Consider the following 18976-nt stretch of genomic DNA (forward strand, 5'->3'; position numbering starts at 1 on the left):
GTACGCTTTCTTTGGAAAATGCAGAAAATGGCAGTGAACTCAAGACCTGCATAGTACTTAATTAATACATCGCATTGATACTGAGCTTTTCATAGTGGCGCAGTGGTGAGCATTCCTGCCTCACAGGCCTGGGACCCTGGGTTAAATTCTGGAGCTGGGGTACTATCTCTGTGGAGTTTGGATGTTCTCCCTGTGTTTGTGTTGGTTCTCCTCCCACATTGCAAAAACATACTAGTAGGTCGATTGGCTTTTGGAAAACCCGCCCTGGTGTGTTTGTGTGTTTTTGCCTGTGTGTCTGCCCTGCAATAGACTGATGTCCCATCCAGTGTGTATCCCTGCCTTGTGCCTGTTGCTTGCCGAGATAGGATTGGATGATGTGGTTTAAAATGGATGAATGGATAATCCTCCGAAGGATTTCAAATGTCCTCCACAGGAGAGTTTCCACCACCAAGGTCTATCACCCACATAGTTACAGTACAATACATATATACTGTAGAGTATATCACTTCACAGCAGAAACACCGTCTTGTCTCAATGTCTCCTTCAAAGGCCAGCACGTCATACAGTACGGCATCCACTATCACCACATTGGGATCTTGATTCTGATAGTCTGGTCCTCCAGTTCAGAGAGTGCCACCTACTGGTCTACCTGCCTTGCTTACAGTACAACAGCAACCTTTACCAGGACGAACCTGGCACAGTTTTGCCTAGATTCTACAGTGTTATGAGATGAGCTTAGATGATGGCTATGCTGTTTTCAATAAGTGGTAATGCACTTTAATTTTAAACACTACTTGAATATTGATAGACATTTTATCAGGGATCTCACCATTTTGATATAGTCCTGATAAATATGTTTCTATGCTATCATTTGTATGACATAGGGTTAATTTGTGGGATCATTGCTTATGTAATAAGTCTTGTTCCCATCTTCACTTTAGGCTTGCTTTCTGTTAAAACTATAGTAAAAGTAATGAACTGCAACAGCATACCGTATTACCATAAAAGTAATGTGAATACAATATATCTATAATTTCCAGATAAACTCTTCACATATTTGACCATTTACTAAATAATTATCGTCTGTATAAGCTTCTCTTGCATAGTCATGATTCATTTTATGGGATTTTTTCTCCTTCTATAACAATTTTGTAAATGTGTTTAGCATAAGTGAAAAGTACAGTAGTTCATGTTTAACAGTCAGTAGCAGAGCTTAACAGTAATTGAATCTGTCTAATAGCTTTCTCTCTCTCTTTTAGGACATTCTGTTAAAGAAAAAAGTTACTGTTGTTAATTATGTAAATTTACTTCAATTCTCTTTAGGGTCTAGTAGCTAAAGAGAAGGACATGGAACCTAATGACACCTAGCTCAGGCAGTCACTGTGATCCTAAGCCTGAAGTTCAATAACATAATAATGTTTAATAACAAAGACACTGCTTTTAAGTCAAGGTTCAATTCAAAAAGCGAAATTAAACAGCCTGTGATGTAATTTGTTCACATACAAAAATTCAAATACACCTTACCTATAAGTGGCACAGAGTCTGATGTTGCAGGCATTATCTCAGCAACCAACAGCATAAACACTGTTAAGGACAGAAGGACAGTTATCCCTGAAAAAAAATATGAAATAAAAGAAAATTATTTGAATTACTGGATCTCAATTAATGGCTTCCAGTTATTATTTTTGAAGGTTTTCTTCTTTTTTAGTAGCTTGGTGTACCTCATACAGTATACTGTATTCATGGATCTGTATCGTTATTGCATTTACTGCTGATGCCAAATCTCTCTATTATACTGTATTAAACGACTCTTTTCACACTTCAGACAAACTATATGTAATAGAATATTTGCCATCTTGAAAAAAACATATATTGTTGCTTTGGATTAGTCCAGAGAAGAGCAATGAGATTCATTTCCAGGCTTAAAGCAATGCATTACACTGACAGGCTAAAACAACTAACAACTGAATCTTTTCAGTCTTAAAGAGAGAGGACTACAATGGGACCTGATCCAAATACACAAAGTTCTCAAAGGTATTGGCAAAGTCAACCTCAATGGCCCCCACTGAGTTGAAACCTTTTCTATAGTCCCATCTACAGCTTTATCTTTCAGCTTTCACGTAAGGACCCAACGACTTGTCAAGGCATTTGAAATGTTTTCATTTACAGTTTTCTGGTACTTTTAACTTTCAAGGACAGATATTTGTGTACACCGTGAAAAGCAATATGCAATAGCTATTAATTTAAACATACCTTCTTTCTGCAGTATTAGGTGTGACTTTAATGATATTCCAAAACAGGAGAAAAAATAGTATCAGGATAGTCTTTTTTTTGGAAATACCTACAAGTTTTTTTTTCACTCTCCTAAATTTTGAATTCGGACTTGTCAATCAATTTTGCTTGTCCAATCGACCAGCAAGGCAGTGATGCAAACATTCCACGCATACTGTATGCGGATGACACTTTCATCCAAAGTTACTCATATTTGCATTCTTTTGTCCTTCTGGCCATTTTACTTGTTCAGGTGAAGCTTTGCTCAAGACTACAACTGCAGTGTCTCATCATAGATTTGAAGCCAAATCTCCTAGTGTCCAGGACCCTAATCACTCCTCAACACTCCTGTTTGTCCAGCTGTCTGAGAAACCTGCACTGCTGAGCCACAGTGTGAGACTCAAAACACCTGTGTAGCTGAATTCACACTGATGCCACTCCCGTTGATTACACTGCCAGTTCACAGATGCCTCATAAGCCTTAGAAATTGCTCTCGCATGGCAAAGGAAGGGTACCCTGCTTGACTCAAACCCACTCAATGCCAGTGTCTCCTGGACAATGAAGCATTATGAAAGAGAAAAGAATGGGACCATCTAAAAAAGTTCTGTTCTAATCCACTCCTTGGGACCACAATCTAGAATGTGTCTTCACCTCATGAAACACCTTAGCACATTGGTGTCAAACTCAATTCCAGGGCCAAGTGTCCTCTGCTTTGTGTCCCACATGCGCCTAATAGATGAATGCTTTGTGTTAACTGTAAAAGACTTTAGGAAACCTAAACAAGAAAATATTAGGTTAATTGTTTAATTGAGATCTCAGATTGGGTAATTAGGCAATTCCTCAAGGTATTCAGTTTGGCACCCTTGCTTTAAAGTATGGGAAAGAGATTAAAATGATTCAGTTAAGTGAACAGTTGTTTCAATTAATTAATTAAAATTATAGTTACACTAGCTCTGGATTTGTTTTTGGTAAATGGCTGATTTTCGAATCCCGAAGCACCTCTTTCACTGCTACAGGTAACTAGTGTTCAAGCTGTAAAGGAACATACAGTATAAAGGTTAATTATGTGCTAATACAGTAAGTAGAAAGTAGAAATGTTTAGTTTCCAGCCAGCTGAAACTGGATCCAAATCTAAAATGCTGTGTTTATTCTTCTTTTTAATATGAAATTGACCTCTACTTGTTCTTTACTGGTACAAATAGCTCCACTCAAAATGAACAAAAATCCTACCAAGTGAAATCTTCTCTCCCGAGTCAGCTGGTAACAGAAAGACCAGTAGAGCCAGACCAGAGATAAGCACACAGGGGATCAGGAGATTGAGCCCATAGTATAGTGTTCGTCGCCGCATCACTACAGTGAATGTCACGTCAGGGTAGGGCTCCTTGCAGCACTCATAGTATTCCTCATTTCTCTTCCCTGGGACCCCTGTGCGTAAAACAGAAATTACAGAAATATGGTTACCCATCCAGTACTGCACTCCTGGGGACCGCAGTGTTCACAGTCCTAGACCTATACCAGGAGCTTGTGGGTTCAAACTGGTACTGTACCCAAGAAGCAAGATGCTTTGCGCACAAACAATACACTGCAGTAAAATGCCCATCTGTATAAATGTATATGTATACATATATATAAATCTATGTAACACGTTTGGTGATGATGGTGAAGTGCAGCTGTGAGCTGTAAGAATGACTCGTCAGTGTTATCCCTCCCAACCTCCAGTTCATACAGTAACTTCCATTCATTCACCAAAGTTCACTAAAGTAACTTACTTGTCCTTTACTTTAAAATATATTGTTTCCAATACTTGGTATTTAAACAATGAGATCACGTTCTTATAAAGGGTGTTTAGTACGCATCATTGCTTCCGACATACATTCTGTACTCTTTTTATTTCTCTCCATTTCTCACCATGTTTAAATACATTTTAAAGACAATGTTGCCTATGTATGGTAGGCTATCTGATTGATAGACTAATCAGGAACCACAATTTTAGCGTTTTCATGCCCAGCAACCAGAAAATGAGACTTCTGTCCAGCACAGATATCATACTTGAGAGACTGGAGTCCAAATTAGGTGGGAAGTTAACGATCTGCTAAAGAAAGGCTTAATTATCTGTTAAGTAAACGGTGGAATAATGCTTAATAGCAAAGTCCAATTAATTAATTACAGCGGTATGGGAAATTAGAGCATACACCATACATACTGTACAGGAATAAAGTAGTCCAGTTACACAAAATACATAGTTAAAATAAGGAATCATTATTTAATCCTATCAACTACAGCACAAGACAAATTGTACAGGAAGAAGCACTGTCTAGGAGTTAATAAAGGATTAATTATAGTATGTGAAAAAGAAATGGTATCTACAGTATAGAACAGATAGATCTCTGGGATTTTCTTCCTAGCACCTTTATTCTTGGGAAGTGTCATATCTGAGTTAGAAAGGGCTGATCCTGTTGAAGTGCTCACAGTTAATCAAAGTAATTCACATGAAATAACATATTTAGACATCCAGAATGTTTTTGGTAAAATAACATGTAAAACATTAATTCTCACATTAAAAGCTGCTGGAAATAATTGTGTGGGCGCACATTAGATTAGGAACTGGTTAATGTGTAGGAAAATGATAAGAGAACAAGTATGCATTTGGATCAGGGAAATTAATGAGATAGAGGATTGAAAAATAATAGCGGAGTTAATCAGCAGTAGTCATAACACCAATAACGAGCAACAGTTGAAGTATCTGTGCTCTGCAGTGTTATTGTGGATGGGAATGGCATCTTTCTTTAGATGCAGGATTTACTGTGAAGATTCCCTTTCCTTTTAAACACATCAGAAACAGCTTTTTTCTCACAATTGTTCAGAATTAGACTGCACAGTTGGAACACGATTGGAACACATGATTAATGGTACAGTATTTCACGTTTACTTTTCTGCTTATTGATTTACATTGATATTAAAAGCATAATTCTGACAAGAATACATACAGTACAATAAAAGTATGTAATAAGACTACATATTTCGCTTACTCACTTACAATGACTTGTACAATCATGTTTATGTGACACCTGAAGTATAGTACTGCACCATTTGGTCTTAAGTGCATCACAATATCTATGAAAAAAGATGCAATCCTGCATGAACATGGAGTCCATTGACATGATTATGCCCTCACACATCCTGCCACAGTTTCCCACTGCATGAATATTTTATCCTTATAACTTTAAACACTCACCCTCTTCAAGGGGAAACAACAAATTATCTTTAACTTTTAACCTCTAACTTTTCCATTCTCATCTTCCATGATCAACCCATTTATCAAAACTTCTATTACTGTCAGAGTGACAGAAGCATAGAACCTGCTTGGGTCAGAGGATTGTAGAGCAGTAGTACAGCTCTATACACCATTAATAATGGAAAGATTTTTGTCAAATAAACTTAATAAGCACCTTACAGTCTTTGCAGACGCTATTCTTGGTGTCATGAATAAAGGAGAAAATTTATACCTTAGTGTTATTAAATCCAAAGATTAGATTCGATCTCAACCTGAACAGGGATAATGGAATTCTAAAATCTTGAAGAAAATGGTTATATTTCAAGTGCAACTTGAATGTCAATGCATAACAATATCCAAATGGTAAACAAAAGACATTTTAAGCAATGCCTGTACAGAAAGACTGGAAATAAATGAATAAAATTCAAAATCAGGAGTTGATCCTTTTCCCCCAGCTTTCTTATACAGTAATATAACCCATTAAGTTTAAATAAGATTGAATTACAAACCAGGCAAACGAGCTCTCTTACTGCATAAAGCACACGGCACAAAACAAAGATTTGCAATAAAAGAACAATAAGGACAAAAATCACAGGTTTGCTGTGCAGTTTCTGGAAAGGAGATGCAAAGCGTTCCTGTCATAACTGAATATCTGCATCCTTTGTCATTTTAGTCCACACTGTAATCGTATCCTCACTCCAGCTCCACACTGGGCTGTTGGCAAAGGCAATGACGAACATCCCCGCAACCTTCAGTTTACTGTCTGATCCAAAGCATCATTAAAGTCTGGTTCCAGCACCCTAGTGAGTTTGGAAGGAACTCTCTTTTTAAACCCTTTCTTATTTTGCTTTATCGACCTTTACAGACAGAGGTTTATCCCCTTTGAAGTTGTTATCTTTGCTAATACAGAACACAAGTGCCCCCCAAAACAACTCTCCACCAGGAAGAAAGCGATAAAGGAGGAGAAAAAAGAAAAAAGGAGAGCAAATTTAATGCTGAAACTTTAAAGCTCCCTATTAGACTCACACTCACAATATCTAATATATACATATATATTTTGATAGTTTTGAAAAGTTACTGAAAACATTGCTTTTTATTAATCTTCCATATTGAAGATAGCAGTGTGTAAGGGAAAAAAAAAACAACAAAAGATAGTACTGTTGTATTGCCGGGGTGGGCAGCAGAGTTTCAGAAAAGACCTGGCCAGATTTTTCCCTGGACGTTAGCAATCATGGCCTCCTAATAATCCCCAACATGAACTGGCTTCATCACTCTGCTCTTCTTCCCACTGATAGCTGGTGTGTGGTGATTGTACTATTTGAACTTTGGCTGCCGTTGCATCATCCTGGTGGTCCAGAAAAGTGCACAGGCTATTATTATTATTAGTGCTAATATCATATAATATATATAATATAATAAAATATAAATGTTATATGAATATATTACTGTATACCCATTATATTGTTTAATTAATGCATTATTTTATTATTATTACTATTGGATATAGTTAGGTGGTGTTTATGTGACTGGCCTTCAGTCATGAAGAAAGAAGGAAGACACAGACGTTCAATGAGTATTCCTAATTTACCCAGGTACATTAACCTAATTTTATATACTGCATAATAAATGCATGAACAGGAATGTAGGAAGTAAAAAGAAGAGAGGAAGGGAGAACAGATGTCTTTAAATTGTCATCAGCATTGTCTTCATCACCATTATCATCATTTCCAAAGCTGTCCTGTGAGAAGGTTCCTTTAACTAACCAGACTGGGGACTACAGTGTAGATTCTGCCCAGTTAATCTACAGTAAATGATAGAATGAGTTCCAGACTCATTATTATGCTGTTACTATATGATAATTTACTGTCTTCTTTATTTGAGGAAATCCTATTTTAGAGATACATTGTTAGAATAAATAAGCGTCTGTGCTTCAGGGAGGATATTTAGTGCAGTACAGGATTCCTTTAGGATATTCTGAGCAGAATTCTGAATGTCTAAATTAAGAAGGATTTTGAATCCCACTGATTAGACATACGGTACAGTAGCTGTATATGGTGAGGGTTATAATTTATTGTTAACATATCTGTGTTTGTCTTGGCTAAGTTTGGGCCTAGTTATTACTTTTTTATCAAGCTCCCCTAGAACACACATGCTGTGTAACACTTGATAATCCCTGACTCCACCAAAAGGATTCATCTTAATCTAATAGTGGAGTGGAGTGTTAACTGAAATGGGTCTTTCAATGACACAGTGGCGTTCACTGAAAACGTACCTACTAAATCCCACTCTCCGTTCGGGATGTAAGTGGATATGTCCACTTCCAGCATCTGCAGATCCAGGAGCCAGCCGTTGTGTGTCCAGGATCCAAACTTCAGATTGCACTTCTGGATGTCGAAGGGGAACCAGCGAACATCGATGTAGCAGGTGCTCTTCAGAATCCCTAGTGTGCCACAACACAAGAAAAGCATCCGAGTACCACCTTTTTAATTTTTTTATCTTAATAATAATAATAATTTGCAGTGACAGCCGTTATCAGAGAATTAGCTGCAGTAATGGCAGATTTATGAATTCACGATGTACATCTTAGATTGAATTAGAAATAGTGTGTGAGGATATATACTTATCAATACTGTACTGTATCTTGCAAAATGTTATTTTTTATATGAACAAAACAGATTTTATGCTTTTGAATCAGCGAGTTCTTGCAAGCCCTAGCCTTAAGAACATTTACAGTAAATATAAGAATACAAAAAATGATATAAGACAGATTGTAAATATCAGCTGGCCATTCAGTAGTTAATAGCCAATTGGTCTCATCTAGATGTTTCTTGAAAGAAACATGGGTATTAATAGTTCATCACAATGTATCACATTCTTTGCTTGATTTGTTAAAGCATTAGCTTACCAGGAGGAATGTACTGGCACGACCCTGATGCATTAACCAGGACATTGGTGTGGAAGGTTGCATCAAATCTTTCATCTGCACTGGAAGTTAGAAAAAAGAAAACAACAAAATTAATGGAATCTGCTGTTATGTTATTGTGTTCATTGTTGCGTTTCCTGTCTCCAGATATTATAAAGACAATATGTTGGAGGATCATTTATATGAAACATCAAAATAATCAAATAAAACTGCTCCACATTTTGTAATGTGGAAACTTTTTCTGCTCTAAGGAGCAGGCCTTTTATCCATATGCTCAGAAAAACCGGTGTGAAACAGCCATAGACATTATAGTATATAAGTCTTTCAAATTGCTCTCCACACAAGAGTACTTTAAAACACATTCAGCACTCTGCAGTGAGAAACAGTCAGGTACTGAAATTGTCTCGTCAACCTAACCATTACGACGATGGCTACAGTACATGAACATCAAATTAAAGCCTGTACAGCATGAAACTGTTCAAGCAAGCCTGGTGCTCTTGTGCAAACAGATTGGCAAAACAGCAGCATTTGACTGGAATGAATGAGAACAGGATCTGCTTTGGTGACATAAAAACAGTTAATGAGGTTAGTCAGCACAGCCTGAAGCACAAAAATAAGTATATGTTAAACCTATTGACAGGGCTCGTATAACTAAGTTCTTTATACAGTACTACTGTTATAAGGACTATACTATTATATTAATTATTAGTGATACATTGCAAGTCCCATTCCACATTTCAGTGCCAAGAAGAGCTGTGATGTGGAAGTGTTCTCAATCCAAATATTAAGTACCAAAAAGGAATTCAATCCAAAACTCTGCAGTAAACATCCCCAGTAACCAGTGCATTGATGCTGAAGTTTTTGATCATGATGAAGTGCAATTTGTTCAACACATTTTTATGTACTTTTAAGAGAAACAACCTTTTCTTGTTCTGAAGAGATCTATAAGTTGAATTGAAGACAAAGGTGTCTTTTCATATCTTAAATAATATTCTTTTACTAAAATGGGAGATTTCGTGTAGCAGAGTGATTTGGTTGCAAGAGGAGACATCCATGTCAGAGTAGGTGACAGACAAAACATTTGATTTATGTTCTGCAATTTGTCTGCTTCTCTGCTATAAGCCTCACCTGACTCAAAAGATGTCGTCAAAACAGATAAACTTTGTAAGACGGACAGGTTTTGCAAGTCTAACCCATTATTCCTCCAAGGAAGTCACTTCAGTTACATTCTTGCAATTTCTGTTATATTCTATCATACAATTTAATAGGAATTCTTCAAAGGAATGCTAGAAAAGATACTATCTTTCAAGGAGTTTGTGTTTTTTATCTTCGGTCTGCAAATTCACTTTATTTCTTCTGAGGAATCTAATATATAATTTTTTAATCATCTTTTGTGTTTCAGAGTCAGATCTACAGTGCAGAGTATATTGTTAATGACACTTACATTCCTGGTAAAGTAACTGGAAAAGAAAGATTTTGATACCAGCATCCATATCATGGTCATTTACTGGAGTACCTAGTACAAAGAAACTCTGACCTAATCTATCCCCCACTAAGGGGATTCTGAATCTTTTAAGTGATTCATAAACTATTTGATTGAATTTTTTATCATTGGCACGCTAAGATACCCATATTCACCAACCAGGCTGAATGTGTTTTATTTCAACACACTCATCTGACGTGAGACAGAATATTCCACCTCTACAACAAGAAGCACATATCATTCCTATAAATCAACAAGGCCAAAAAAACCTCTGTCACTGTGGCCCTGTTTCTGTGTCAGATTGCTAAATAAACAGTGCAGAGCTCCAAGGGGAAAACTTCTCCTTTCTTGGTGATTTACGTTGAATCCTGACACATTTCAAGGATGATCTCTTTGGAAGGACTCCAAGGCCTACCAGATTTATGAGTGCATTTCACATCAACAAATAATGCTTAGGAACACATTAAACACTAGTGTTTTGCGGTGGTAATACGCAAAAGGTCTTTACCCCTCTGGGGTAAACCATGTAGTTATACAGAAAATTAATAGTTTAATCAAACCATCCCCTTAGGCTATATAAATTATTTTCCCCCGTTATGTATAGGTAAGAACATTGAACAATTGACTCATCAAATAAAACCTATTTCATTTACTTTTTCATTCGGATAATGTCAAACTATTCTCTTTCATACCTCACATTCCATCCTCAAATTAAATAAATTATATTCTTGTACTTCACTAATAAACATTTAGAACCAAATAAATCGTGAAAAAGTCCAAAAATACAGCCTGGTTCAAAACTATTATAATATACACAGTAAGAATGTGGGACTTGTATGTATGTTCAAGAAAATTATTTTGTGCTCATTGCAGCAGAGTGTTTTGACAATCCTACTTCATGGGGCTGAAACATGGACAACATACAGTAGACAATATAAATGATGTGAAAATTCTGCTTGAGGAATACAAGTGAGAAGCATGAACTCCAGAGGTCTTCCCCAGGCCAGGAGTACAAACACTGATGCCGTGATCATTCTCCAGCCACTCCATTAGGATGAGCATACAGTACTGTATATACAGTAGCAGATGTCAGACTGTCATTCAGATTCAGAACCAGAGGAAGCCAGAAGAAGCAAATACTGTATCTCTTGAGACAACATTTGCTTGAATTTTTAAAAATAATTAATGGCAAAGTAGAATTTCAGTATTTTATTTGTCAAATGAGGTTAGATTTATCTGCTCTTTGGAGTTGTTGAAGTCGAACAAAAAATCTTCTCTTATCTATTCTTTGCACCTTTAGTTTTAGTTCATTCCAATCTCATCACTCACTTTCATTCAGTTGGAAATTTAATTTTCTTCATTTGAATGAGAGAAAATGAAAAAAGCAAAAACCACAGAAATGTGAATATTCACAGACGGGGTTGAACTTGCAAACAATCCTGCAAGACAAACAAACAAAAATGTATTTGGGGTGTTTTCATTAATTATTGTGTGTCCATTGCGGGCATTAAAACACTTCAGTTGAGCGTCTCTCTTGGCTCAAGCAGCATGCATGAGTTAGTGATATGCATCTGTTTGTTATTAAATGACAGCAAACTGAACTGAGCGTAAAAACGTTCAAACAAAAGTGCATGGGATCTTCATATGAGAAAAGAGTAAAAACTTTTTACAAAGTTTTTACAAAGCTTTGTACAAAGCTAAAGTATAAAGTATGAAATATCCCTTTATGGATTAATTTTATAACGGTATTCAGACATTTTAGTGTTTTTAGATAAATGATTATGACAGTGTCATTAGCTGTCATTAAGCATAACATAGGATAATCTTGTGACCACAGTATATTGTACTAAAATGCTACCTGGAACTGGAAAGTTGTTCTGTAAACAGCATCTCTGTGGGTGTCATTTTAGAAGGAAAGCCTTCTGAAATAGCTTACAAACATAAAAAAATAGAGAAATGAGAACCATCGTGCTTGAGGACTAATGCAATGTTGTTTTAGATATATACAAACATTTTAGTGGATTATCCTCACTGTTAATATAATAAGGAAATAACAAAAACATTACATTATACAATCTAAAATTAGTATGTAAAGAACAACAATATACTGTATGAAGATTTACTCATTTTCAGTACTTATTTTACAGTGAAAGTCTTTTTTACAAGGTTCAGCAAATGTATGCATTACCTTCTGGGATATATTATGTTTTTATAGTTTTTATCAGTGTTAAGCTTTTTTTATTTTAATTATTAAAAATTAATTACTGGAAAATCCCTCTATTATCCAAGCAGTTGAAAAGACATATATTGTCAGAATGTTTAACACCTGGGAAAAATCAACAACCCTTTTCATAGATATCAGAAAACTTCAGGGCTATAATTCACTCCTGAAAATAATTCTGGGACTTGTGTCACCCGTAAATTATCCCTGAGAGACAGATGAGGCAAAACATTCAGTATAGAGATGTTAAGTGAAAACAAGCTTGCCTTGTTTTATAATCAGCAGGGTTCAGTATGTTTAAACAGAAAATGGAATTAGCCAAGGCTAAGATTAAAAAGATGTTATAGGACAAAAATAAACACTGAAAGGACAGAACTAATCATTTAACAAGTCCAAATCTGCTTTTTAAAAGTGAACTGAGCTGCAATTCTTCTGTCCTGCAGTCTGAACAAACTAAAGCTAACACTTAATGTTTACCCTGATTAATGAGAACTTTACATTTAAATTAACAACAGTGCAGCTACTGTAAGTGTCCAATGCAGAATTCAATGCACAGATGTCTTCCCTGAAAAACTTAACCAAAATGTGTTTATGCCAGGGGCAGTTAACACTGAAATCCCCAAACAAATAAACCTAGTACATTAAATACAATTTCAGGTTCTAATCTGTGACTTAAAAGTAGAGTTTCTAGAATTACTAAAAAATGAAATACTGACAGATACAATTACACCCAAATGACAAAAATTAGACTGTACTGTACTGTTGCAACCCATGCTTCTTACCAAATTGAAGCACGCACAATTTTACTAGTCCCCAAATACGTTTAGAAAAGATAGCGGGAGGGAAGTCTATATTAACTGCCCGAGGTATTTCGCTGATGTGTGTCCACAATGACGGAAACCATCAGACTGACATTTAAATAAAGTTAAATGTCATTTACCAATGTGTCTTCACCCATCACATCCTTGGCATCTTACAGTGTGTTTTAACTTGCTTGCCTGCCTGAAACACGACACAAGAACAACACTTTAAAGCCTTTAAGCCTTCTCCACTAGGCTGAGCTTCAATGTGTGTAATTATTTCTGATAATGCAATTATTCGGCTGTTTGGAAAGTACATGTAAAGTGAGGCAGTGCTGAAGAAACAGCGGAAAGAAAAGGGGTTGACAGAAATGACAGATCAATGGCCCAATGAAACAGGCAGAATCACCGCTGACTGATGACCAATTCAAGCTGGAGGGTTTTAGGAAACTATATAGTGTGTTCTCCAGTAATTTATGACTGCACAAAAATTATTTGATGAAGAATACTGATGAATGGTGAAATGCAGAGAGATCTCTGATTCATTTTTCTATGACTGAATTTTTTGTAATTGCTTCATTTTTTTATTATTGAAATCTTTATATCATAGGAGAATCTAACTTTTTCCTTCCTTGTAATCATTCAAAGCTGTCATGCTCATTTTTCTGTACTATTTGATTAATTCCTATTTGATTACTTAAGAGCTGTCTAGACATTTCAAAAAGGTTTAAAAGTTTAAAAGAATGGAAGGGGTAGCATTTAAAAAAACATACTGTATATATTTGATGTTTCTGCAACTGATATTTTCAAAATAACTAAAAGATTCAACAGTAATAGGTATAAGGTTGGCCACCCCTGATCTAGAGATTCATAACAAGAAATCAAGAAATAGAGGATTTACAGGCAAAAGGAGAACACAGATTAAATGAAACCATCCAAGCCAAGTGGCAACCCAAGCTGCAAAGTAAGAAGAAAGAACTGCTGCACAGTATCTTTTGCCATTTCAATACTCAGCAACACACTGATTTACATTAGTTTTTTATTAGGATGAAGCTGGTGCCACCTTGGTATTAAAGCCATTGTTAAATACGCATTTTCACTATTGCATGCCTTGTCAGCTCTTGGAACATGATTGAAGCAGACATTTTTATAAATGAATGAATGTCAGGGCTTTTGATAATGAAAAGGGGGCATACTGTATTACATGTCATTGATGTATTTTCAAATGAAATTACTCTCAGTACAAAACCTTCAATTAAATAGCTTGAAAAGTAATTGAATAGCATTAGGCTTCCAAATAGTGGACGTTTCTATTTGTTTAAGAATTTTTTCACCCATGTTAAAATCTGGTTAGAATATGTTCACAATCATGTTTAACCTGACGGTGAGAAACTTCATATTAAGCAGGTTTTCTAGCACAGATGAGTGAGAAAAGTGAGAAAAATTGGTATACTGCCTCCAGAGCTGTGCATTCCCCACAAAAAAAATAAATTGCCTTCCAATGAAAAGCTGCATCCGATGTGTTGAAACATTGGAGATTTATCAAAATGTAACATTTAAAATGCACACATGAAAGGTTGCTACAATAATTTTTACATCAGCGATGCTTCATTGAAACGTGGACCAGCTCACAAAATCCTCAAAATCAAAAACTATTTGGATAATTGACTCCAAAACCAGTGTAATGTAATTATACTTATACAAATACATTATATATGGAAAATGGTGATCCTGCGCCATTATATAAGGATATAAGGATGTTTAGTTTCCTGTATATAAAGGAACCACATTCTCTGCAAAGTTTCTTGCATAAATTCAACCACTTTTGAATTAGAGTGGAAGTAGGGAGAATCCAAGAATGTCTGAAAGGAAGATAAACAGAGACTAAAGTCAAAAAGAGGATCCAAAGAGAAAAATAAAACACAGGACCAGGTAATTAAGCTCTTATACCTAAATAAGATGAGTTAAGGAAACAAAAGGACGAAAAAAGGAAGCCAACACATTTGGAGGTGATTTTGATGTAATTAGAGCCATAGAAACAAGACTCATAAAGAGAAACTGAGTTGAATGCAATTAGTGAATGTGAACTTTTCCAGAGAGAAATGACAGTCAGGAGGATAGGGTGTGTTTAAAAGTTATTCAGGATCAGCAATTCAGCCAAGAAGAAGTGTTTGTTATGGGGGATTTCAACTTTCCCCACACAGAGTGGGACTAGGAATGTCAGAAGGATAAACTGAAATGGTAGACTTGGTTAGTGATTGCTTTCTTGATCAATCTGTTGGAATAACCGCAAGAAGCAATGCTTGTGTCGATTTAGTCTTTTTAAACCATCAAGACAGAGAGAGGGAAACCGAGGCATGAAGAAACCGTGATCCCTGTGCTTTGAAGAATACTGTACTTTGAAGCTGCACTTCACATTTTGAGTCCAAATCAAAATGTTACAATGTCAGAAAAGGAGACTTTGAAGGAATAGCAACAGTTTAAGACAAGTAAAATGGAACCGGACAGAAAATGAAAAAGGTGGTGAATGGATGGTAACAATTTATAGATATTCTTCTTGAAGCGCTCTTACACGTATCTCAAAAGTAAATCATAGGCTAAAAAGCAGCTGAACAAGTGGTTTAAAAATTTATAATAAAAAGGCGAAATAAATACTTTACAAAAATAATTAAAAGAATATAGGATGCTGTTAAAGAAAAGAAATATAATGAATTTCAAGTGCAGGTAAAAGCATTATATTACATTATCATTATAATAATATTGTATTACAATATGATATTAATTCATGCAGGTGTTTACCAAAGTTGTAGTTGGCAATATGCCTTAGGCAGCTTTAGGACAATGTTCTGTATTAAATATTATTTGCCCAGAAGGTCCAGAAATGTTTAGAATACTTATTACCGGTATCCTGTAATGTCCATTTAATGCAATGTACAATGCAATTAAATTACAAAATATCTTCTAAAATGGCAATAACAGTTGCAAAGTATTTGTAACATAAGTGAAAACAACAAAGATCTGCACAACTGCAGTGACGTTCAACAATAAATACAGTAGATATCTGCTCTACCCTCAGATGATATACAGTACCCATCATGATGAAAGTACCGTCCCTGCATTAAAATAATGAATACCATTTTTTTTTTGCATAAATCAATTCTCCAACAGAATAACTTTTTTTTATTATACAGTATAATACTGTATGTAAGAAGACTGGATATGCAGGTACAAGGAAACACACTTAGAAGAAGTATGATTGTTGGCAACAACAATGTACAGTGTAGTAGTGTTCGCATTTCTGCTGCCCTCGGGTTACTTCAATATGAGCTGCTTGCCATGGCAAGGAAGACTGGAGCTAAAAGGGAGCACTATGATGTCAACTGTTGTATGACACTTTTAACCAAGTGAGATCACAGTGCCGTTCAAAGTCTGAAACAAGAGCAAGGTGCTTTTCTCCAAACAATGATTTCAGAGATAAGTTTTAGTCCCTCTGCTGTGTGTGATCTGAATGCATTGCCTGCAAACATATGACATTTACAGATGATGCAGAAATCTAGATCCATAGCTAAAGGCTGAGACAAGGCAAGCCGGATATAATATCAGTAAATGCAAATTGTTATATGTATGTAAAAAATTAATGTTGCATTCCTTTAGGAACTTGTACAGGGTAGTCTCACTTCCTAACGCTTTTTGAACAACAAATGTAACCAGTTCTTATTCAACTGTTAGCACTACATCAGCTGACACTACTAAGATTACACTGGAAATGCTCAATACTCAGTCCGCTCAATGTTCAAGTTTTGTGTTGTAAAGTATACTGTATACTGTACTGTAGGCACACATTGTCTTTGGATTGTTAAAAGCACAAACAACATTTTAGCATCTGCTTGTTACTTTAGATAAGCACAATAAATAAACATAAAAAACAACCTGGGTATATAATATGTTTTTGTGTCCCCTGCACTGTCACTGATAAAACCTGCTAGCTCTCTGGAGCAAAAGCAAAGATCATAGCCAGTATGTCTTATAGTTACATGTACAGCAGATCTTCTCTGCAGAAAGGTGATTTGAGTAGAAACCTACAGTGCAAGTTTAAACAGGAACCAGCAAACCAAAGTCCAGTTAAAGAGTTCAGAGAATTTAATGAAACCACTTAATGACATGTGCACACAGCTGAGAGGGCAGAAACAAATCACTTACCAGAAATGGCCATGCCGGGCTGCCTTCAGTGAGAATAGTACAATGAACTCCCCACTCAATTTGTTGCGTAAGACAGAAACCTCAAACAACCTCAGCATACTGCAAAATTGTGTATTTTAAGAACAGCAAAGGAATGCTTAGAGTTTGGCCACAGGGATATCTGAGTCTCCCAAGCAGTTGAGGCAGCAGGGGCCACAATACGTTGGTAAGCAAGAGTCAGAAATAGAGCTTGTTAAAAGGAGAACTTTTTCGTAAGGAAAGCTTGTAATTCTCTCTACTAACATTCACCATTGGAGATTGGAGGTGCACAAGAAGCTCAACCAAACTATCCCTGAGTTTTTTCATTCTAGATTGCTTGCTCATACACTTTCCCTGTGTTGCATCCTAGGGACCTTCACAGTCTTCTCCCAGATGATCCAGCTACCAATGAATTCTTATTGTTAGGAGATTCTTATTAGAGTAAGTTTGCAGACTATTCAAAAATGAAGAGGGTTAGCAAACAGATGTATCCGTGAGGCTTATTATTACTCTCAGAATTAAATGTTATTAAAGATATCTAATACATTTGTGTTGTCTTGACAAGGCGGCTTAGAGCTCTCTGAAAATCCAGAGGAATGTGGCTAGGAGGACCCTGTGAAAAGAAACATCATAAAGCTGTGTCCAATGCTGAACCATCCAATGATATATGTATAGGACAGGTGGGCTCCAGTGCATCTGTAGTCTTTTCTCCCCAAGACCATGGGTTCAAGTTCACTGTTCATCACCCAAAGGAAGATCCACCAATGAAGGACCTGCAGGGTGGGTACCAGAACTATACAGTACCTGGTAACACCCTCAACCAATCACCAGCTATGATGTCTCATCTTAAAAGCTAGGACTCAACTCATTTTTGGTTGGTTAACTCACTGGCTCCTCTTCTCTCCCCAACTAAACTAGAAATCTTACTTTTCCAAACATGTGACTGCAAGTAGTCCCAGTCAGGGACTAATTTAAAAATAATTTCACTAGGTACTTTTTTATACAAAGTCTTTTTTTCAAGAAATAGCTATCCTTGGAGATGGATCCTTGGATCAATCATCTGCTAACACCCAGAGCAACTGGGTGAGACAAATAGCTAAATCTTATCTGCGCCCTTTCTTATACTCATACAGTATGTACTGTATGTGAAAATAAGCGAATCCCACAGTTACTGTATATTACAGGTATACAATTGATAACAAGAGTCTCTGAGTGATATTGGTGGTTTTAGTCTCAAATAACCCATAGATGACATTTTTACGAGGCTTCTATCTCTTATACATTTTTATAGCTTTTTATTATTTGTAGTTCATGCTTATGCTGAAAAGCTGACACTCAGAGGGTTTCTTATTTTTTTTCCCAATAGGACCAAGAAAAACATATCATTACTTGCAGTTCACTAAAATGTTATTTTTGTGCAGGCTGGAATCCACAAATACAGATATAGCTAGAACTAATTTCGTTTTGGAAAAGTCACAGCTTTCAGCTATATACACAGAAACTCTCCACAGACAGTGGTTTTCTTCTAGATGTGTGTGAAATATTATTCTCTGTAAAGTCAAAACTCCTGACACACTAAAGATTTAAATTCCCTTTCAAATAAAATGATGTGGTGAACTGAACAGTGGTTTGTGTATGTATGATAGTGAACATGATCAGTAACATCAGTCATTTTTTTCTTCTAATAATATGTACAATATAGAACCATTTTACAATTTATGTCACATGCAAAATTATAGCTGTTTCTTGAGGTTGTCTGTAGACTTGAATCATATCTAACTGTAAA

At 36.0% G+C, this 18976-nt stretch overlaps 1 protein-coding gene across 2 annotated transcripts in view; it reads right to left on the reverse strand.

Moving 5' to 3' along the window:
- Window positions 1-18976, reverse strand: part of chrna8 (cholinergic receptor, nicotinic, alpha 8) — a 117338-nt gene that overhangs the window by 20855 nt on the left and 77507 nt on the right. For both annotated transcript variants that reach the window (XM_015345881.2, XM_015345880.2), the window contains 4 exons: window positions 8451-8530; window positions 7818-7985; window positions 3502-3696; window positions 1525-1611 (listed from right to left, as the gene is read on the reverse strand). In XM_015345881.2, coding sequence (XP_015201367.1) covers window positions 1525-1611; window positions 3502-3696; window positions 7818-7985; window positions 8451-8530 — 530 coding nt within the window. The remainder of the gene's footprint in view (window positions 1-1524; window positions 1612-3501; window positions 3697-7817; window positions 7986-8450; window positions 8531-18976) is intronic.

Source organism: Lepisosteus oculatus, chromosome 1, assembly GCF_040954835.1.
Source record: "Lepisosteus oculatus isolate fLepOcu1 chromosome 1, fLepOcu1.hap2, whole genome shotgun sequence".
In the NCBI taxonomy this organism is placed as follows: Eukaryota; Metazoa; Chordata; class Actinopteri; order Semionotiformes; family Lepisosteidae; genus Lepisosteus; species Lepisosteus oculatus.